We start from the raw sequence: 23,341 nt of genomic DNA, 5'->3' as shown, positions 1-23,341 counted from the left end.
GCTTTATGTTCTTGCAGCGCCCATGTTGCCTGAGCTGTTTTTATGATCCATACTTTTTCTTAATAGTTACTGAGAGTCTTAAATTGATACAGGAAGTAGGGAGTTTTAAATTTGAGAGCTCCTTGAAGAGTTGAATTTATTGTGAGTTCTGGCTCATAGATCATTTTGAACTTAAGTTTACATTAGTTTATTTTGGTTACTCTTTGTTTGCAGCACAGCTTTTCTAGATAATTATGCAACTTTAACTTTAACTTCATCTCATTGATATAGTGATACCTGCACATGTTGTTTTCCTTTCCAATATCCTTTTCGTTTAGCCAATATGTGTGCTGAGTTTGTCAGAACAATTATCCATAAGATTTTACATATATGCTGCTCATCCGAGAAGTCCAAAGTATTTGATTTCAATGCTCAACATTCTATGTAGATTACTTTTATCTCTGCCAGGCAGTCAGTCCATTATCCCATTTGCTTTGTAACACTTACACTCGGATGGCTTACGTAAGCCATTTGCCTGGCCATATTTTATTTATGCCTCATGTGCGCTTAGTTATTCTGGGTTTTTGTGGTAATTTCCTCCATGGAAGCACTTTCACTTGGCCAACTCCTTTCAGTCCGTACGATTACCGCCAGAGACAAGTGCATCCTTGGCTGTCGATTGTAGTTCTTCTCATCAATTGACATCTGGAGCCCGGTTATTGATGGCTTTTATTGCATTGCTCGATTCATTTGTTGCGGATGCGGTGGCGGATGGCTGATGGCGAATGGCGGATGTTGGATGCTATATGTTGCTTGGTGGCTGCAGGGGCATCCTTTCATTTCGTGGCACATTGCACCGAGCCAAGTGCTCGACGTCAATCACATTTCACATTTCCTTTGTAACAAATCCGCTGGCACAGCGCTTGTCGATGGCATCGGCAGCCAGTCATGTTAAATTACGTGCAATTAAAATCTAATGCACATGCAGCATGTCTCTCTGTGTGTGTGTGTGCTGGAGATACCCGGGGAGATACTGGAGCATTGACGGATACCCGGATTGATGCTCCATTGGTTGCCGGAGGGGGCTATCGACATCGTTGCGGTAATTAATAAGCTACGACCGGCGGCCCACGGTTCGTATGCTTTATGGGCCACAGCTGCAGCAGCCCGGCTAAACTATTTATGCAGCAATTGAGTTTGTGCGGGGGGGAGGGGGAAAAAACCGTATTTCCAATTTACCGCGCTGCAAACTGCATTTGCCGTGGGTGGGCACAGGATCCCTCGACCCAAAAATTGTAACGAGTTAATTTTACGCCGCAGGGCTGAGTGTGGGAAAATATGATGACATCTTTGTAGGCGAGCGAAAGTGCCTTTGCAAAAGCAATTTCAATTAGTGAGTGCGCCCCCCAAAAATGTTGCCGTAAAACTGAAAATTTAATCACCAGCGAATGGCATTTGGATCCCAGTGAATGTCCTGGCAATGTCACACAAAAGCACACAATTAAGCCCCGGCTAAAACCGAAAATGCAAAACGAGCTGTTGCTAAAATGAAAACAGCCACCGAAACTGAAACATCAAGTGGATAAGCAGAACTCATTTACCTCCAAATGCTAACCATAAACGCAACTATTTTGGCATCTCATTTGCACTGTTTGTGCTTCTGGATCATAGTGTGTGTATTTGAGTGCTTCTGTGTCTGTATGTGTGTGTGTGAGTGTGTCTGACAGGCGACAAACAGGCGACGACGCAGCAATGGCGGCAATGTCAGCGAGACAACCGGAAATACAACGGCAACTTCCGTGTCGACGACGCCGAGTTGATCTATATGCGAATATATCCTCACGAGAGTTACATTTTGTAACTGTGAGCGTGTATTTGCTTTGGTATTGGTGTTTCTCAGTTACGTGTGTGAGTGAGTGTGTGTGTGTTTGGGGAGCACTTTGTCTAAGCGTTTCGTTTATTTGCCAACCGCATTCAAAATGGGGAAAAAAGCAAAATAAATGAATAAAAAGCATTATATATCAAATAATTATTAAAGTGGCTGAAGAAAACTTCTATTCCCTTTCTATGTATTTTATGTGATAATAATCAATACATAAAGATAATACTCTGAAAATATAAATACTTTGAAACCCCATTTATTAGTTACACACTTGCTACAAAGCACTTTGGCTATTCAGCATCTCAGCACACGTGGCAACACAAAAGCCAATATTAAATTGAAGTTACGAAATATTGCCTTTTTATTGCCGCATCCATCTGTTAGATGACATTGGCAAATTGAACTTTAAAATGTTTTTCACGTGAAAATTATTAAGTCATAGACGCAATTTGGCTCGATTTATGCTTGAAGTCATTTTCATAAGTCACGGCGAAGGAGTCCTAGGCAGCTGCCAAGGACAAAGCGGATGCCACTCATATTACGTTTAAGATGGAACACGTGCCTGTCTGCCAGCCAGCCATGCGGATGCGGATGCGAATACTCCGCCCTGAAGGCATGACACACTCGCACAGCCACACGTAGAAGGCCAATGGGGAGCATTTTTTGGGCTGCAGCTCTGTCTGGCATATTGGTTGATTTATGTGGCAATAAGCAGATGCAACCTGCGCTGAAAAAAGATGGCGGCAAGGGGCACTAGCTGAACGTGCAGCGCGTAACTGATATGCAACGATTAGCACCCACACACACACACACACACACACACAGATACACTACCACACTCAGGAAATGCAATTGGTATTGGACTTTTGGAAAATTACGAGAAGAGTCTGCAAAAGCTGTTGCAGTTGGTATATTGATTTTCGGTGGCTACTAAGAAAACTACATATAACTCATTGCAGCACATGTTTGCCGGGGCAACTTTTCAGCCACAGCCATTCAGGATCCTTCCTCTGCATCCTTGTCAATGTTTTCCTTTTTTTTTTGCGATGTTTGGATCGGTTGAAAGGGGTAGGGGTGTTAGCAACTTATCCATTCACCGCAGCCCTTTGAACTTTTGCCTCGGCTCCGCAAATACGTAAAGTTTGGTGGCAAAAACCGCATTCTGACATTTTGCCAAATTCGATGGTTTTTGCGGTTGTCCGTTATATATAAACAAACAGTTTGGATGCCTTAAATGGCTTCGCCACATTTTCCTTTTTTTAAAGCATGCCTCATCGGTTTATTAAAAGCTTTGCTATGCACTTTTCCAGAGAACTGATTAGAACCGATGTCAAAAAATGCCTTTGCACACTACTTCTGCATATTCACATACAGAAAGATATTTGAATTTTATATTTGGCTTTTAAGTCGTTAGGTTAGGTATAAAATTACCCAAAAACACTCAGACTCAATAATTTAAAGTAAGTTCTGCTGCTTTTGGCAGTGTTTCTATGATTGTAAGAAGGTGATTAGTTTGATTATGTTTGTCAGAGCATTTACCTAATAGCCAAACTGAAAGAAAAGCCTGCCTCACGAGATGAATTAAATATGATATCAGCCGATTAAAATGTCAATGCTGGGCCTTTGACTTTGAAGTCGGGCAACAGCTAATAAATATTAAAGTTGCTGCCAGCAACAGGAGTCTCAATTGCTGAAATGGAGACAAAGTCCTTGGGTCTAGGGCTGGAATAATGGGGCGGGTTGGGTCGACATGTCGAGTGGGGACAACTGTAAGCAGCTTACCAAGGGTCGGTACTGGTTCGTCAACCAGAACCATAACTATGTTGCTTTTCAGCTGGCAATAATAGTGGGGCATAAAAAGGATTAGGCGGGACACATTGTTCCGGGCGGCGGTGGATGAGATGGAGGAGGTGCTGTCCACGGCCAGGAAGTCGTAGTAAGGTAATAGGGCGAACAGCCATTTCACAAAGCACAGGGGGCTTAGCCTCGCTTGCAGTTTGTTGCTGGATGCATGGTTTCTGGTGGACGGACGAGCTGACAGGACGACTGATGCATGGTGACAAATTCGCAGAAGTCAGCAGGGAATTAGGCAACTCACAGTTCCTAATGAACAGCAGAAAGCGCTGGGTTCTTTTCTCGGAAGAATACAATGTGTTCTAAGTACAGCAAGCTGAAATCAAAATGTACTCATTTGTATGACTTATACTTATTTAAAAACGCAAGACGTACAAGTGCTTTAATTAATTTTTCTACTTACTTTTGCTTTGACGTGTATCGTTCTGAAAATTTTCCCTAATAAATATGGAACGTTGTATTTTGGGAAACATAGAAACTAAGCCCAATCTTCTGGCTTAGCTGCACTGATTTCTCCTCTAAATCTTGTTGTGCCTGCTCGTAGAATACGGATTTGAGCGGGTCAAGTGTCCAGGTCTAAGCCAACTCCCTGTGGCTACGAGAAAGAAGAGAAAAAAGTGTGCAATTGCTGGAGGAGGGTCAGGCCAAGAGGCCAGTAAGCCAGGCTAAATAACCCAACAAAGTTCGAGTCGAGCCGGCCAAGTGAAATGCGAAGGCTGATAACGGCATTAAGGGGTTAAGCTGCTGCTGTTGCTGCTGCTGGGAGTGCAAGTTCAAAGTTCGCCATCAGATGCATTTGAAGACCTTGCCTTGGAATTCTCTCCTTCTCCTTTCTCAATTTTCTAAGTGACGTTGAATGGTCATCAACGCTGGCGGGGGGGCTTAGCTTTGATTTACTGCGACTCTTTGACTTCTCAAAAGTGTTGTTCAACAAGGGCTGAAAAGTTTCACGCCACGATGCGACGATATGATGAGGCCTCTTGATATCCTGTCCCAGCGCCCTTTTTCCTTTTTGAACATCCTATTTTTCCATGCCGAGCACGTTGCCGGGTCTTTGATTAAAATTGATGTGCCCGGGGCTTTGTCCGAAAATTTCGCATGCCGTTTATAGTCAAACATAATTTGACCTAAGCCAAGGCATAAGCAAATGTGACAGGCTCCAGTCAGCCATAAAAGCCTTCTCAGCTAGAACACTCATGGACACTTCCATAGTCATAGTCATAGTCATAGTCATAGCCATAGCTATAGACTTCGACATAGACATACCAGGTCTGCAGCTTGAGTTGGTAATTGAATGAAATGGCAAAAACTCACGCACACAAGAAAATGTTCATTTAAATGCATAGCATATGTGGGCTGGGTGGAGGTCGCCAGGATGTTGGCCAAACGGCGACAGCACGACACCAAGCCAAGTTGGGGATATAAAAAATTTAAACTCAAATAAAATTAAATCGAAATTAGCACAAGAGTGCCAGGCAGCCAAGCAGCAGAAAGTGGCAGGAACAGTGGTGTGGCAATGGTATTAATGCCACACGATGAAAATTTATTGCACTTTAAACATTGTGGTCATTTAATATTTTATAGTTGTTGAGTGTAAGTACTGTCATGAGAACTATAAACGTGGTGATGTTTATTCGGTCAAGTATAGGTGTATATAAAATATATCTTTTAATTTGGAAACAAAATCATAGGTAGCACAAATACTTTTTATATATAATAGGCTGTATTTCCTGAAAGATACGTGACCTTTTGCCCTCATAATCATCCAAATTCGGACCACTGTTACGTGGCATTTTTATGGGACATAAAAGTTCGCACAACTGTCGCCGAGGCCACTAAACGTCATCATTGCCATGGATTAGCCTTAATGCGCGACTGTAATTTAGCACTGCAAGCGTGCTGGCTGTCGTGATCATAAAAAACTGCATCTGCATCGGGCCATAAAGTCGCGGCGAGTCGTGCCAGCGACTCATTTGCATATAGTCAGCAGAAACGGAGTCCTGAATCGCAGTGCCTGTATCTGGCACACGGTCAAGGAAATGTCCTTCCATTTTTTTTTTTTTTTTTGTGGCCAAGTTGAGCACTACTGGTCGTGAATTACTTTTAGCGCATTCTTGGACTTAAACGACAGAACCAGGGCAGCAACAAGGCGGCCACAAGGACAGCCACCCACAGGACAACGCCCAAGGACGACAAGGACTAACAGCTAGCTGGTGGCTCGCCTGTTGACACTAGAAATTGAGCAACCAAAAATGTGTAAACAAGTTTGTTTGGCCCAAGTGTTACGCATTGGTCTGGTCGGTTGAAGTCCTCTTCCCCGAGTCCTTGGTCCTGCCGAGTTCCTAGCACCGGGCTATCGATGTCGGTGTCTTTTTGGCCCTGCTCTTGACAGCTCTCAACGCCCGACACTCTCTGGAGCAGTGTATGAAAAGTTTTCAAAAATGTATTTTCGACACAAAGCAAAATGGTGTTTTCTTTGTCCTTCCAGCTATGAGTATTTGTGTCAAATAAACTGGACAAATTGCCAAGCAGGAGAGTCCACATAAATCACAGGACACGGCAAGTGACCAATTAGTGGCCAAGCAGCAAAGTATAGTCTAAGTTTTCGAGAGTGTACACATTTTGCTTCTGGCAATGTATGGCTGCTAGAAAAAGCAATCAATTATATGAACATGAACGAAAGAGGGAAGTGTCTATCTATATAGAACGATAGAATTTTAATTGATTCACCTACATATGTAAGTGTAGATGAGCCACAGGAAAATGTAAGCTATCTGTCAGAAGATATTTATTACTGTCACTCCGAGTTACTGGAAATGCATCCAATCTATTCGAATTTTAATGGGCATTTTATGGCCAGAACTTGTGAATTCTTTCCCAAATGTCTGGTGTTCTTTTTTTTTCCTGAATATTTTTCACTGCTCTCCCTTTATGATGTCACTTGCTAACTTATGCTGTCAGAAGAATTAGCCCAAACAAGCACAATGGCAAAACGGCATCGAGTTTTCGAATTGTGTCAAGTTGACGTTATGCGAATGCCAGAATGGTAACTGCCAGAAAACTGCAATTAGAGACGGCAAGTTGTCGTGACAATTGCAGGCATCACTGGAGCAATTTTCTGGCAACGCATGTGTATATGCTCCATTTAGGCCAGCTCACAGAAGGACAAACTTTGTGCCAAAAACGGTGACTTAAAGCGGCGAGAACTGGTTTGTGCGCCTCTTGAATTTGAATTGCTCATGTCAAACAAGTTGCAAACATTTAATGTTCCGCCAAATGTCAATGGCATTTCGCTAACCGACATTATTCATACGACACTAAGCATCACGCATACGCCACGTTGGCCAGCCTGACACTTCAATTAGCGCACGCGGTGCGCCGCACACACATTGTTTACTAAAACAAATGTCACAGTCATATCACATGAATCGAGTGCCCCATGATTTATTTAGAATGTCAGCGCGTTGATTATTTCTGCTTAGCAATGAGATTCCTGAACACATAACCGACATCATCGTCCTTTCATTTCGGTTTCTAAAAACAGCCGCCTATTGATTATGAATGCAGCCCCAATTGCCATTGTAATTGCGTTTCAAATTGAATTTGGCTGGAATGCATAACTATGCGACAGCATAATGCGCCATCAAAAACGATCGCTAATTGAAAATGAAAACGCGAAAATACGGTCATCCCTGAATGCACAAGTGAATCGAAAGTTGACGCATATTGGAATTTGCATGGCACCGCCAAATTGGGGCATCATTAAAACTGTATTCAATTAGAATTTGTTGAATTAAGGTCCTAACAGGATTAGAATGAATAGAACACTAACTGGGATAACTTTTCAAGTAAGATCCAGAGCCATACAAAATTCTGTGTCATCTAAAACATTTTATAATTGATTCACTAGTGAGTGCAGAATCATGAACGTAATAATTACGGCTTTTATTACTCTCCTCAAATGTTGATTTATTTACACTGAAGATGTGAAACAGAATTTCAAATGTTGACACTGTAATTGGTCACATTTGAGAGCTTTGAGCACCTGGAAAGCTGTTCAAATGCATAGCAACTGTTAATTAAAACTAGTGCAAGTAAACCAACCTCAATACGAAAAGCAGGGAAAATATGTGATGTCGATGCCATGAATTTTACACTGGAAAATTCCCCCAAGTGTGAGATTCACATTTTCCAAGCCAAGAGGCAAAAAGTTTTCACAACACAAATTCTTCGAAGGAAACTGAAATTATGGAACTAAATAATTTAAAATCTGAAAAAAAAATTGCCTAGCACCTGGCGCAAAAAGTTTTGTCGTGAACATTTCTGCTTGCCGTTTCAGCAATTTCAATTAGCCGTGTGCTTATGCAATTTACATAAATTTTTGCATAATCCAATCAATGCCACGAATTGAATCGAATCTAATAAAATGCAATTTGCACATAATTGCATTGACTTTTGTGTGCAGAATGTCGCAATTTGTGGCAATTGAAATCGATTGCGACCGTTTTGACTGGCTTCTTTCGATCGGACAAAGGCTTGCATTGATCGATGTCCGACTGGCATAATAAATTCCATTCACGCAGACATTAGCAAACACTTTCGAGGCTCCACAACGCCCAGAAACTGCAGACACGCCAACTCTGACCGGATTTTGACTTCCCTGACTGGGCGACTTGGTCTCGAGTCTCTCGCATAATTTGCGGCTGTCATGTTGCAAGTTGATTAACAATTGTTGGTCAAAATATCAGCCAGGTGACTTGTGATTTATGCCCGCACTCGTATCTATTGGTTATATCTAGTTTGTTGGGTGGCCTCCTAATGGACTTGGTTGTCCGCCAGCAAGCTGTGAATTCAATTTTCGTGCTGTGCTGGCTACGATATCAATCATACGCACTGTTTGCTGCCAAACGTTTAGCCATGAATCAGCCAAAATGCTGAAGGCAGCAGAACAGAACAAAGGCCCGCCGGCCAGCATTTGCAGTAAACTAAATTGCTTTTACTCTTGCCACCGCCACATGCATGTTAATAAATGTTCGCACCTACCTATACAAGCATTCATAAATGCACACACACACACACTGAGTGTAGTAGTTGCATGTCAAAAAGCACTTAGAGCACCGTGTGCGCGCGTGTATGAGTGCTGTCCTGCAGTCGGAGTTGCACTTGTGTCGGTTGTGCTGGTTTTGCTAGTTTTGCTCTAGTTGTGCTAGTTACTGTTTCAGTTCCCGTCGCTTTGGCAACTGCCAGCTCAAACATTTTGCGTACGCCACTCAGCAAGTAATTACATAACAACAAGCCCAGAGGAGAAACAATTTGGCGGCACGCACATGCTGCTCAATGCGCTGAACAGAGGGGAAATGCTGAGTTGAATGTACATAGTATTAACTTTAAAGTAAAGTATGTATATATATGTATATGTAAAAAATTCAAAAAATGAATATCACTGAAATGCAATGTATTAACTCACTTAGGGAATTAAAACTTTTCTACAAATGCATCTAGTTCAAAATTCCATTGAAAGTTATTACTAGAGGTAGGTGCTTCGTATAGGGACTGATTACAAAGACCACAAACAATTGTAGCATGCCCTTTCAGAGAGAGAAAACTCTTTCGAATGAAAGTAGCTACGCTGTGATTATCAGACTCAGATGCAGCAGCTTGGCAATTTCGGGCAGGGATGAGAATGCACTGATGTCTGACTTTCCTAAGCTCTCTGCAGGGGAACTTTGGTGGGCCGTTGGGATGCTATCAGGACCCGCGGACTTGCAACAGGCGACTCCTGGAGCGCACTTTGCATTGCTGCAACATTTTCGGACCGTGTTGCTGAATAGAAATTTTCGCCTGATGCTGCAACTGCAGCTTTGCCAGCGAAGCCGGCTTTTAAGTTGTTTAGAGGGAAAGAGCGAAGCAGGGCTACGCAAAAATATTTTACGTAATTAAAACTTGGCTGCTGCTGACGTTGCATGTGAATGTGTTTCTTTTTTTTCCGTTTTTCCGTTCTCCTGTTTTCCTGTTTTTGTTGCCGAACTACAGGCGCTGCAACAATTGAGGATGGGGGTAAATCCGAGAACGAGGGATGTGCCATTGCGTAAGCAACATTTTTTTTGCAATTGTTTTTGCCATCGCATTGTCTGAACCAAAACAAAGGGCGACCACAAAACTAGCGCCACAAACAATAACCAGCAAACAACAAGAATGCCGGCGAATATTACATCACCAGAGCAACAAGAAATGTACATGTACTAAAGCAACAAAAACACAAACCATATGCCACAGTCTGCGGCTTGTTTGTGTGCATGCACATGCACGTGTGTGTGTGTGTGTGTTTGTTGCAAACGCCGAAAGTACTAAAAACTATGATGGCTTTTTGTGCGGCGGAAACAGGTTTATTTGATCGGCTAATGTGGGCGAGGGCTTTAAAGTTATAATTTCACAATGACATTTTAAATGCAAATGTTGCACAATTTATGTCGCATCATCTGGCAATTTGCATACGCAAAAATATATTCCACAATTTACGGCCCAACACTTGCGGTTAATTTGTGTAGTTAATAAATCAAATTTAATAGTTTACAGCATGCCTAGCACTGGCCATAAAACCAATCGACATAATTGCTTTCGAATGTGGGACGATAAGTCAGTTTGTTGGACAATGCTAAGTGCAAGTTTGGGAAAAGTTCTACAATATAAATTGATTAGTTGAGCCACAGCAACACAAGATAATCCCTTTTGCACTCTCCAAAATGATAAAGTGCAGTTTATTCTGTATCACTACAGCTTAATCTAAGTAAATAAAACGTTTTCCTTGTGGCTCGAGATTGCATATATCAAATAACCAACGAACGAGGCTCGTTGATACCGGATATCAACTTGTCTTCGACTTGGCCAAACAATGGCACTTGGTGGCAACTGGGGACTTGGCCTTCTGCAACAGCGCTTTGAGAACAAAAGTTTTGGGGCCGCACTCGATCCACTCAGCCTAAAACTCCTCATGCTGAGGCACAAGAACAGGAACAGGCACAAGGATCTTGGGGAAACTCAATAAAAGAAATATTTTTGTTAGCTCACATAAAGTACTTTCATAGTTGGATGAACTGAAACTCTTGCATGGCGCAGGCACTGGCCAAAGTTATAATAGTTTTTCAAGCAAAGCAAATGCAATTCCACTTTTGGGAAAAGTTCGCTCAATAGACCAGATTCCCGCCGCTTCGCTCGCCGAGTGGACTTTGGCCAACAAACAAATGGAGAAAGGGGAATGGCAAATGGCGAATGGAGTACATGCGGGACTCCACTCCAACATCGAACAATCGGAATTCGAAAAGTGGCTCACACAAATTGCTGCGACACTGCTGATAAAAGTTGCTTGGGCCCCTGAAGACAAAACGGTTGCCAATATTTGAATACTTAAATTGCCGCCCAAGAGCTACGCAAATATGTACTTGCCACGGCCCGAGTCTGTTGTATTTATATTTTAATTATAATATGAATTCTTGACCTCAAAAGTCTGACCGCAATCCGAAGCTATGTGCAATTTTGATATGAACTTTGAAGGCAAATTTTAATGGGCAGTAAGAGCAGTGCATCTAGTTATTATGCAGCTTGTATTACAAGCCAACTTTAAGAAGATGAAGCGGCCACTTGAACAAGTAAATTTTAGTTTTAAATACTACTTGAGTCACTTTTAACTAAATTAAATCGCTGCTGCAAATAAGAGCATGTATTTTACTTGTCAGCTTATAAGCTGGCCAAGTGCTGCTCTCACGGCGTATACGCAATATGCCAGCGATTTAAAAATAACAATAAAACGCAGTGTAGCATACTTTCGAGTGCTTACCTTCGTCAAACTTTTTGCGTCTGATGTTGCAGGGATTTGAGTTGCTTCGTATTTGCCTTAAATGCCAACACCTGCTACAGTTTGAATGGGATCAGCGGCGACGGCATGAGGCTTATAAAAGTTGGCCTCGCAAGGAGAAGAACTTTTAAAAATAGCCCAGGGTCAAGAGGCGGGAACGACACTTGTGGGCCGCTCAGATTGCGCAACGAAAACAATGCATCAAAGCACTCATTTTCCGGCCCGGGGCCAGCGTTAAATTGTAATTAATCTTCTCATAAATACGTGGGTCATTATGTCAGTGTGGGCGGCGTAATCAGTTCGCTTTTGTTTGGCATAAATTAAAAATAAACTCAATTAATTATGTAAATACGGTGACAAGAGTCTGCCGAGTCCGCAACTTTCCCATTTAATGGCTTTCACCTGAAGCTGAAGGCAGTCGTTCAAAAATGTATAGAAAGGCAGCACGGAAAAGTGAAATGCAACTGTCTATGGCTGTCTTGTTTGCATGTGTATGTGCATGGGTATGACATCCTTTTCCTTTGTCAGGTGATACGTGATTGTGAGTATGTGTGTGTATGTGTGCGCCTTCTGCTTACGCCATCTTTCTTGCTCAATTTGTAAAACAATTTTGCATACAAATTGCAACAGCAGCCAGCACTGAGCTTGACATGCAGCACCCAAGCGGAGCGACCTGCCCGCCAGGATATATTCTATAAAAATGCAACGCCAGCCAGGACAAAACGGAAAGGATCGCAAAGGCACGGAAAGGAAAGCGTGGCAAACATGCATGACAATGCATGACTAAAGTAATGAATTACTTAAGTCCCTCGCCCACTGCAACCAACAAGACATATGCCCCCCATTCCGAATCCGGGTCCATCTGTGCGTTGTATCCTCCCATCTTGCCCAAAAAAAAAAAAAAAAAAATTGTGGAAAATGGAAACAGAAAAATGGAAAACACGAAAAAGGTCGTGCCGCTCAGTGATGAGATGTGAATTTGTGTGCATTTGTTTGCTCGATTTGAAATGAGCGACAAGCATCTCGCCTTTAATGCCACTGCATCCTTGCCATTTTTGCAACCCGGAATGATTGAGAGAGTGCTGCGCATTTGCATTTTCAAATCAGGGACCGTGATCAAGACGAATTGGTAGCAGTTTATTTGCAAAGTCATGCCATTCACGCAGTAAATCAGAGGAAAGTGAGTTCGGTGCATTTACTCTGCATTACAGAGAAGGGTAAATTCAATGCAAAAATTCTAATGGCAAACGAATCGGGCAAACTTGAATGGCAATCGTCGTTGGATACTTGATAAATAACTGCTGAGTAGTTACTGCACTTGCATTAAAGTAGTACAAATATTCTAGTTGATTGGATTAAATTTAATCAGTATTAATACATCTTTGTTCGATTATATACACTTAACAAAACCTTTCTTCCTGCTGAAATAAACTTTAAAATTAATAAGTAAATATTATTGCTACTCGCTTGCGACAAAAGTCATTGTGGTTTCAACACAAATACATCGGGTTAAGCCTTAAATTTGCACAGAATATCGGCCTCATTTTCATGCAGTATAACGACCGATGAACAATGAGTTTCCATTACAAACAAGTCGGCTTAATCGATAATAACGGCTTTTGTCAATCATTATCCATGCGTTGGAAAACATTAAATTAAACGGTAATTAAATCGCAGCACTTCACGGAGATTAAATTTATACAAAAATCGCAAAGTTTATTTTTGGTTGAGAGCACTCCGCGCGTCGGTAAATCATTTTTAATGACTCCTTTGCCACGCCACTCGACTGGCAACAAATGCACTCATTATGGCCAGGTAATTAGCTCCATGGCTTAAGTGCCAGGAAAATCTTCTACGCTCTACGCAAATGAACCCCCAAACCATCAATGGTATTCTCTTGCCGCCAAGGATTTCACATTTCATACGCATAATATAGGGGTAAATAGCTAAATGTTGCACATCCTGCTGCTTTTCGGTTCGCAAATTAAAGGCTCACGGCGAACGTAATCTTTTCGCACCTGCCGCAACTATATTTCCACCTGCTCATCTCTGGCAGAGCCCAGCTTATCCGCCTAACTAAAAACCTCCTGCTGAGCTCACCTCATTTCACCGGTGGAAAATATTGTCGCATTTTTCAATATGCTACCTCCCGGCTTCCACTTTTCAGTTTTTAGTTTTCACTTTTTCACCGCTGAACAAAAACTTGTTAAGTGTGTGGTTAGCCATGACTCCGATGTGTGTGTGTGTGTGCAGCAGCGGGCTTAGTGTTGCGATGAAAAATTCAATTTGTTACACTCTTTATGTTGGCTTTAGCTGCTCATAACACAGAAAACACACACATCGTTAAAAGCTTAGACTATATACAGCACGTGTGTTTGTATGGGAGTTTCCACAGAATTCTGTTTTGGCTGAGATTCTAATAGTTTACAGCATAAATTAATGGAGCCACCTCCGCACAGTGCAACAAAGTGCATGCTAAAATGTGTTTCAACTTTATTCATAAACCGGAAAGCAGTTCAGCCATTGTTAAATGATATTTATTCACTTTTGCTAGCCTAAACTCACACTGTGCCACCGGCTCCATTTCACGAAACTATCCAAATTTCATTAAAATAAAAGCCACTCGAAGCCGCCATCAGTGGATTTAAGTCGACGTTCTTGCAGTAAGCCCAACTTGAGTAAACTATTTAAATGCCAGCACCAAGGAGCTCATCGCTCCTTCGAACCAAACCGCTGCTCCGAAGTTAAAATACTTAGGTGCAATTTTGCAATTGCGAACGCGCACTTAAGTTTAATTAAAAGAGCATTAATTGTAGCCGGCAACTAGAGTTGCAGCGAATCCGCGGTTATAAATTGCTAAATTGCAGCGGGGCCAGTCAGCCGGAGTCTTTTACCTCAGCTATCTAGGAATGGCGGGAAACTTGAAACTCCGCCAACAATTTGCGTGCCTCATGCACGCACCTGAATTTATAGCAACCGTATTGTTGTTACTCCGGATTGGAGGCGCCTCTTGCATGCTAATGAAATATGCAGCCAAGTGCCGCGGCTCAGTTTCCTAAGCGGGTTAATCGCCCATGAGGAGGTAAACTTGCCTTTAACTTGAAGGTGCATAAATCGCAAGGACGAGGCAAGCGGGTGTTAACCGGAAGTTTCGCTGCTGCGCAAAGGAAATGGGCGAGTCCGAGTGTTTGTCTGCAATCAAATTGAATTAACAGCCTCGTCGCGGGCTCAACTAGCTAATTAATGGGAAATTACCTAAATTAGCAAGGATATTGGCCAGTACTAAAAATAAGACAAGCTTAAAGTACACAAAAATGCATGGATTGGAATGATATTTTGTTATTAAGAATATTCCTAGTTATTATACTTCCGTTTTTTATGGATATATAGCAATCCGCTGAGATCATCGCACCTTTTATCCACAGTTCAGGATCCGAATCGGTCTAGTCGTAAAAATAACAATGCATTGGCATTCCGCTCCCTTTGGTTATTATGTTGGCATACCTACGGGTTAAGTCCCTTGTTGGCCGCACAAATATCTCGCCGTTTGTTGACTTAACAAAAACAATTCGAGTGGATCGGGAAACTGACAAGTTTTTCTCATGGCGCACTAAAAATGAAGACACTAAAGGCGGTGCAGTAATGTGGCATGTATGTAGGATGTAGAATGTGGGGATGTGGCGATGTGGCGATGTGGGACGTGGCACAATGGCACATCAAGTAAGTAATACAATAGAAAAAGCAACTCGCGTACGCGTGTGTAAAACTTTATTTTTACGACAAAGTGCAAGCAGCAAAGTTGTTAGCAAAGGACCGAAAGGCAACAACTACGGCGAAGCTATAGTTACACAAGTTGTTGTCGCCCAGCAGTTGGATTTTAATTTTTAGCAGCGACATGAGACAAAGTTTTAACTAAAAATTGCATGTGAGCAAAGTTCAGAGCGGCGTGGAAATTTGATTTTTATTTTTACAGCCCGACTCCAGTGCACTGCAGTGGCATGTCGCACGCTGCGTATACGCAATGTGCTCACAAACAGTTTCAATTACAGCTCCATGAGGTGCGCCCGAGCAAAGGAATCCGGTGGAGGGGAATTTTGGCAGCCATGTCGCTGCTGCGACTTGGATGACGCTATCCTTGGCCGGGATAATTAGCAGCGACACTTGAAGCCACGATTAATGCAATTTGATGGGCCATGATTAATGCGACGCCTGTCATGTTGCAACTTTACGCGAAATTTGCTTAACAAATGGTCTAAGTCCAAGACAAATGTACTCAAGTTTGCCCTGGGGAAATGGAAAAGTGAAAGCGAGACAGTGGGGTGAAACGAGAAAGAAAGGAAAATACATTTTTTTTTTGTGATGACTGTTTAGATATGGGCCATGAATAATGACATAAATTATCAACTTGTTATGAGTTCTATCTGTCTGTGCTGGAGCACAAAAGAAATGAGACAATGAAAGTTTTTCTTTATATTTACCTGAATACTTTGGCAGCAGCATAAAGTGCGCTATATTCCTTGAAACTGACTCTTTCATTTGCCGCCACTCGGTATTCCACTTTGAGAATACCCAAACTGACACAAATCCCAATCGCAACTGACAGTGAGCCACTGTTCGCAGATTTATCTATAAAATATTTAAAATATTTAAGTAGCTCGAACTTTCATGGAGTCCTGCGACAACGTTGCTTTAAACTGCTGTCTGCGTGTTCCTCCTATCAAGTAGAAAGTAAAGTTTGTCAAACTTTTGTTTCAAAAGTCAAAGGCGGCGCTCCACGCTGATGAATGAGTCGAAAGCCGAATCATGGTCAGGAGAGTCCTGTCTGGAGCTGGACCGGCCATACTACCCGCATCCTGGCACTCCTTGCACTCCTTATCGCCCGACAGTTGCAAATTTATATGCGCCAGCTTCCTCAAAGGCCAGCGAAGAGTTGAGAGCTGCCGAGCTGCGAGAATTATAAGCTGCCAGGCATTTAAAAACGCATAAATGTATTTTCCGGCGCTCACTCACATAATGGAAAATTTATGAACTGGTTGCGGAAGAAGCAGGAAAAATTAATTGCCAAACTGAAACAAGAGCATGAAATGCCGAGCATGGCCAAGTGTCAGCTGGAAAACTATTAAAAAGGCATCTCAGCCAGCCAGCCATTGAAGTTGAAGCACCTGGTGGCAACTGGTGGAACAGGTTCTCCACCTGCACTTGCACCTGCAATTGCAACTGCAACTGGGCAAAAGCAAAACCGAAAAAGCCAACCTGACTTCCTGTTTTCATGCTGGCCAAAAAGACCAGGACCAAGACCAAGACGTGGCTCGTTCTGCTTGCCGAAAATGCGGAAACGTCCATTTTATAGCGGAAATATATTCTTGTGCGGAGACGCGCTGATGATTTATGTATGTTCTGGCATTACGTGCTTTGTGTGCCATTGGAATTAAATTCCTGGCCAGGATATTCCACGAGGTAATAATGGCCAACGGGTTATTGCCCTGCTCTTCGAGCTGCCCGAGTTACTTTTCCATCATGCTCAGTGTCTGGCTTTTGATAGAAAAAAAAGTTAACCATGGCAAACTTTGCGACTGTAACGTATCAGGAGAAAACTGCTGACATAAATGGGTTAAGCTCGAACAAATGCTACAATTATTTGCCTGCTTTTATTTCCCTGTTTTCCCGGATTTTCCTTCGGGCCGTAGAAAACGCGCTCATAATTCAGGTTAAGTGCGCTTCATGTGCGTTTATGCTGACATTTAAAACACATTGAATGGATGCCAGGCCTTTTTAGACTGTTTTCCCCCTTTTCCCCATTACAAGTGTGGAATTAAAACTTTTTCATTGAAGTTGCGAGCATGCGTGCGTACTGGGCGAACTGAAGAAAAAAAAACCAAAAATATTAACAAACTTTTTGCCCCAGCAGATGCAAAACAAAAATGTCGCACAAAGAGGAAAACTTGCAGCATTTCGAGCAAATAGAATTCTGAAGCCGAGTACCCAGTCCCCCCATTAAGCATTGGAAAATAATTAAAAAGTTTTTCGTCGAGCTAATGGAAATTGAATTGCAGTCCCGTCTTCAAAACCGAAGCAGAATTTCATTAAAACTCCGGATGAATAATTTAAAACCAAATGAATAAATGCGTGTAATTTCATTTGGAACAGAGACCCTCAAGCAGCAATAAATGTTCAATGGACTGTCATCTTGTTAGTCAAACTTTGCTGGACATAAATAAATCCGAATTTATTCGAAACAAAAATGTATTTTTTTATTTGCTTTTTGTAGTATATTTCATTATATTTTCATGTAGTGCGGTCGAGCCATTCACAAATATCCAACAAGAGTTTTATTTAAATGGATGATATTCTGTTAATTCCGAATTAGAGAAATGTTGAGCTGGAAGCATAAATTCGAAAAATACCTCGTGCTTTTATACTCCGCATATCGGTGCTGAATAATGCATTTCATTTAACGGAATTTCCAGGTTAACACCTTGCAAAGTCCCACATAGCCACATAAAAACTCAATGCGACTCGTGCACGAGGTCCTGACAGCAGCAGTTGGCATTATACGTCAGTTCACAGGACGTCGCCCACGCGCTGCATGCTTGGTTGCATTTTTTGGCAGCTCGCACGTGTTACCGCTCAGCAACTCCATCCGAACTTCAGCCAGCGTGTGTGTAGTAGCCACCCAGTAAGTCACCCACCAACCATTGGCAGGTGTAGTTCCTCCCCATCGCGCTTTTTTATACCCCACTTGCAGTGCAGACGAGTGCGTGGCATAATGCATTTATAAAGGCCGCCGAACAATGCCAACAGCCAGTCAGATAATTTCATTTTGCTCCTGCGGGAATGCCAGTTCCGCGATTCGCCACTAACAGTTTGTTTTTCTCGCACTTTTGCACTGCTTTACATTTACTTTGCCACTGGCTCTCGTCCGACGTGTTTGTTTTCCTTTATTTCAATTCTATTTTATTTCATTTCGTTTCGCTTTATTTTTTCGTGACACTGTCATTAAGCTTGCATGTCCTGCGACTTGCTTGGCACATGAAACTTTACGACGTGGCATCCTTCTAGACCAGATATCGCCATTGTCGACAGGACACAGCAACAGGAGTCACAGGAGATACACCTAAAGATATACTTTTCAGTTACTTCCAAACCAATAAATTAACAATACTTTTTTGATAGATTTTTGAAGAGTTTCCAAAGGCTACAATTATTACATATCATATTATAATATGATTAGATTTTTAATATAGTAGTATTTTCCTGCTGTGCAACAAATCACATAACCATCATTTGATTTAGAGAAGCTGTTGACTGCTTTTTACATAATATGATCAGCTTTCTTGTTTAGGACTATTTTCTCGCTGTGTACCCAGTCACATAGCCATCATCTGATTCAGAAAAGCAGTCAACGCTCGCTTTTCAACAGACAGACGTCACAGGGACACTGACGTGGGCGTCTGCAGGTGAGGTGAACAATGCAAATATTTGTACGCTGCCATAACTATATATATGGCATACATATAGCAACGGATATGGGAAACGTGTAAGTTTTGCCAGGAGCGCGATAAAAAGTAATTTTGGCCATTGTTTGGCAACTCTGGCCGACGACGGCATTGATTCGTTGAAATATCTGACAGCACTTAAGCGAAAACAAAAATGTTTGTACAAAAGAATGGGGATGCGTGGGAAATGACTTTATACTATAGTCGAAGCCAAAAACAACACTTTTAACTAGTATTCCATTTGCAGAAAAGTTTGTTGCTGGATCTTGCTTATATCTTTATTTTGCATATTTCAAGGATACTCACTGATAATAGATATAGAAAAATTCAGTAAAAACCAAAATGTTTTTTTTTTCCATCGAGAAAGAGCCCAATTAGAGTGGCCAAGCTGCAAAGTATTTGCCCACATTTTAAATCATTTCCATTTCAAGTTTGAGCTCTGCTAATTAATACTAGCAAAGTTTTTGCAGCCGAAACCTAATTGCGAACATCTTTGGCCCAGATGCATTGTTAATAATGTTCCACCAAGATGACGCTTGGTTTGCTCCTTGGGGTGGCTCCTTCTAGCCTTGTGGCTATGGCTCCCTTTGGGTCCATCCCAAAAATGTGTGTATATGTGTGCGAGTGTTTCATTATGTAGTTGTATAATTTCAATATGTTCGTACTGCTGCCAATAAAATTTGCACAAGCAGAAAAAGGCAACGCAAAAGTTTTTGCCAACGAAATGAACGATGCAATCATGTGGCCCACACCCCGGCGTGTTTCGTAGCTCTTGTTTTTATACCATCTTTGCCACTTTGGGCTGGCAACAAACTTTATTAAAAAGTATGCAAGAAATTTGTGCATCTATAGGTTGCCCGAATGCCCCAAGGGCTGCGAAGGCATTCCCATCCCCATCAGCATACCCATCCGCATCCGGTTCTGCCTAAAGTTTGGACCTGCCAGCCAGTCAGCCAGGCAGGCTGCCATCCTGATCCTGGCTGAAGTTTTCCTGCCGACGCTTCACCCTCTGCAGATTGACACGAATTGGCGAAATGAAATTGCAATTTCTTGTGATAAATTTCAATGAACATTCTGCCAAGGCGCAAAACAAGAAGTGAAAGTCTGGGTTGCGGCAACGATTTCGCTCCGTTGAGTGCAGTTTGCTGTATGTTAGCAGGCGGTTGGCAAATAAAAAATTGGCCACATAAATTGCGTGCCAACTGATTTATGCCAAAGAAATGGTAGAAACTCTCGCAAACAGTTCTGTGCTTCTTTTCAAAGGAGTTTGAATAGTTGTGTTTTCCGTGCTAAATGTTGCAAACCATATTTTCCAATTAGTGATTAAGTGGCTGTAGGTAGTGTGTGCATTTGAGCGATCAATTGTGTACCTTTGCTTCTTCAAAATGCATGAAAAACTTATAAAGAAGCAAGCCAGAAATAGAAAATAGTTGTATAGGAAATAAAATAATATGCCACTAATAATTCTGTTTGAAAGCAAATGAAACCTATCTATTATACATAGTTCTTAAGTAAATAACACTGAATGAGCCCGCTTTTTAACTGGCATTTAACGTAGTAGCTAGTACATCCTTCATATATGTATATACTATATCCTTTCATCTTCTCGCCATTGCAGCTGTCGCCTGGGCCAACCACCATGAGAGCCTTTCCCTCAGTCCGGCGGAGCACAGCGTGGTGCGGTACACAAACGAATCCCTCATCGTCCAGTGCCGCAGTCCCGATCCCAAAGTGGAGCTCCATTGGAAATCGCCGAAAGGCGAAATTATACGCGAGCACAAAGGACGCATTCACATTGAGCAAACATCGACAGGTAAGGATCAGATGGGATGTGACTGCACCAGATGGGGATGGGCTGGGCTAGATAAAACAAAAGAAAAAGCTGCAGGGGAAAGGATAGAACAGGGGGCATGGGGTCATAGTTCAGTGTTCAGGGTTCAGGGGGTTGTTCAGTGTATACAAGGCCACTGGCACAACAAACGCAATTAAATGCAATTCTCTGCACATTCTTTGTAACCGAGTGCTCAGTACTAGCCACATTAATGGAATATTTCCTTGGAATGCCCAAGTCATTTAAATTTCAGCAATAACTACCAATTCAAAAGAGTACTTTACTTACTTAGGAAGCATATAGTAACATTCAAATAACATATCTTAATGGATTCAATATTTACATACACATAAGATTTATTTACATCACAGCGGTATCAGATAGTCCGCACATTTGGCCCCATTTTATATATCGCTTTGTTTTGCGAACTCCGTTTAAACTTTTTCCTATGTATTCCTTACTCAATTTCCCATTTTCCATTTTCTCTGCCCACTCCGTTGCGTTTCGCCGTTTATTTTCCGAGCTCAGAACAATTGAAAATCGTTTTCGCCCACATCGCACTGGCCGACAAGGGCAATTGGAGCTGCGAAGCTGCTGATGGAAGTCTGCATAGTAAATCCTTCGATTTGATTGTGTACCGTAAGTGGTGGAGTCGCTGGCGGGCATGAGGTCAGTCATTAATATTGCATTGTTTTCCCTCCTCGCACACACACACACACACACACACACACGCACGCACAGAGAAAATTACATTCACGGAAAATGCCACCGTGATGACGGTCAAGGAGGGCGAGAAGGCCACCATCCTGTGCGAGGTGAAGGGCGAGCCCCAGCCGAATGTCACCTGGCACTTCAATGGACAGCCCATCAGTGCCGGCGGTAAGAATACCATCCCCCCACCTCCCTCGATAATGAGCATTTTGCATTCCAATCTGCTCCACCACCATCACCATCAGCCAACTGGCAAATGCCGAACCCGACTGCCACTACATATCTGCCCTTTTCCACCTTCTCCATTCCGCGTGTGCAGCGGCCGACGACTCCAAGTTCCGCATCCTGGCCGATGGTTTGCTCATCAACAAGGTAACACAGAATGACACCGGCGAGTACGCGTGCCGGGCATACCAAGTCAACTCGATTGCTTCCGATATGCAGGAGCGCACCGTTTTGATGAAAATCGAACGTGAGTATGATTTACGATTTCCAAAACGTAGAAAACTGATCCACAGTGGGAACCTACTTTGAAATTTGGGTTGCCAAGTCGTGATTATTTAAAAAAAAGCCCTTCCATTTTACTAGTGTGTACAATTTCCTTGAATAATACATTGTAAATTATATCAAACTTAAAGTTGAGCATAACATTTTTGATCCTACCAAGTCCCAGTGTGCAAAGTGGTGGGGTAAACAGTCGAAATTACTTGAGCACCGTTTTGTTCCAAATTTCGAGTTGGCGCTTAGTATGCAGCGCAGTGAGCGGTAAATAGTTTTTGAGCACGAAAAATTCTGGAATTACACTCGCGGCATGCCTTTGATGCTTTTGATGGATCCCAATGTCGACCGGTGTTCCTGATGTGTGGCCAGTGGGCGTACGAGTGCCAGTGCGAGTGGGCGTGGCGCACATGCAGCTAATGGCTTAACTTGGCCGGGTCCTGATTTATGGTTAGCGCACATGGTTTTTCCATTTCCATGGCCTACCTTTAAGCGCTGCCGCGGTTTCAGCTGTCTCCTGCGGCGCTATGCATGCTCATTTCGATTTTAGGCACTTTTAATTGCCTTAAAATGGGAGATAGAACAGAAATCTTCATCAATTTTTTTTTGCTTAAATATTTCGAAACAGTCCCTATTCCTTTTTAAATACTTTAGTTTTTTTTATATCATCCTTGATATTTTCCCCTGTGCAGACAAGCCCATTTGGTCCAAGACTCCATTTGTTAGTCTAAAGTACGCCTACATAAACGGAACTGCGACTCTTATGTGCGAGGCACTGGCGGAACCTCCAGCGAATTTTACATGGTATCGCAAACACAACAAGCTGCACAGCAACAACAGACTGTACACGATCCAGTCGGACAGCTACTGGTCGAGTCTGACCATCCATGTGCTGAACACCAGCGCCTTCGATAACTACAGGTGTCGCGCCAGGAACGATCTGGGCACCATCGAGAGGACCACGCGACTGGAGCAGGGCGAGAAGCCTCCGTCACCGGCCAACTTCCAGCTGCGTGGCTTCAATTCAAACACCTTCGATGTGGTACTGAGTGCTCCACGAGGTCCTCCCGACAGTCCCATGGGGGTCAATGGATTCCGCATCGAGTACATGACCGAAATGGAGTTCAAGACGGATGCGGGCAAGTGGACCAATGCCAGGCGGAAGGATTATGCTTTCGAGGAGGGTGAGTTAAGCTTTAAAATATAGATAAAAGCTATCTCTTGCTACATTCGATATG

The 23,341-nt window shown here is 42.5% G+C and overlaps 1 protein-coding gene across 1 annotated transcript in view; it reads left to right on the top strand.

The window, feature by feature from the left end:
• fipi (factor of interpulse interval) overlaps positions 1–23,341 on the top strand; it is a 59,453-nt gene that overhangs the window by 34,909 nt on the left and 1,203 nt on the right. Inside the window, exons 2-6 of the mRNA NM_175961.3 lie at positions 20,682–20,876; positions 21,423–21,533; positions 21,636–21,773; positions 21,925–22,077; positions 22,796–23,287. Of these exons, the coding sequence (NP_787975.1) occupies positions 20,682–20,876; positions 21,423–21,533; positions 21,636–21,773; positions 21,925–22,077; positions 22,796–23,287 (1,089 nt within the window). The remainder of the gene's footprint in view (positions 1–20,681; positions 20,877–21,422; positions 21,534–21,635; positions 21,774–21,924; positions 22,078–22,795; positions 23,288–23,341) is intronic.

The sequence above is a fragment of the Drosophila melanogaster genome, chromosome 2L, assembly GCF_000001215.4.
Source record: "Drosophila melanogaster chromosome 2L".
NCBI lineage: Eukaryota > Metazoa > Arthropoda > Insecta > Diptera > Drosophilidae > Drosophila > Drosophila melanogaster.
Note: the sequence above shows the minus strand (reverse complement) of the source record. Positions and strands in the feature narration are given on the sequence as shown.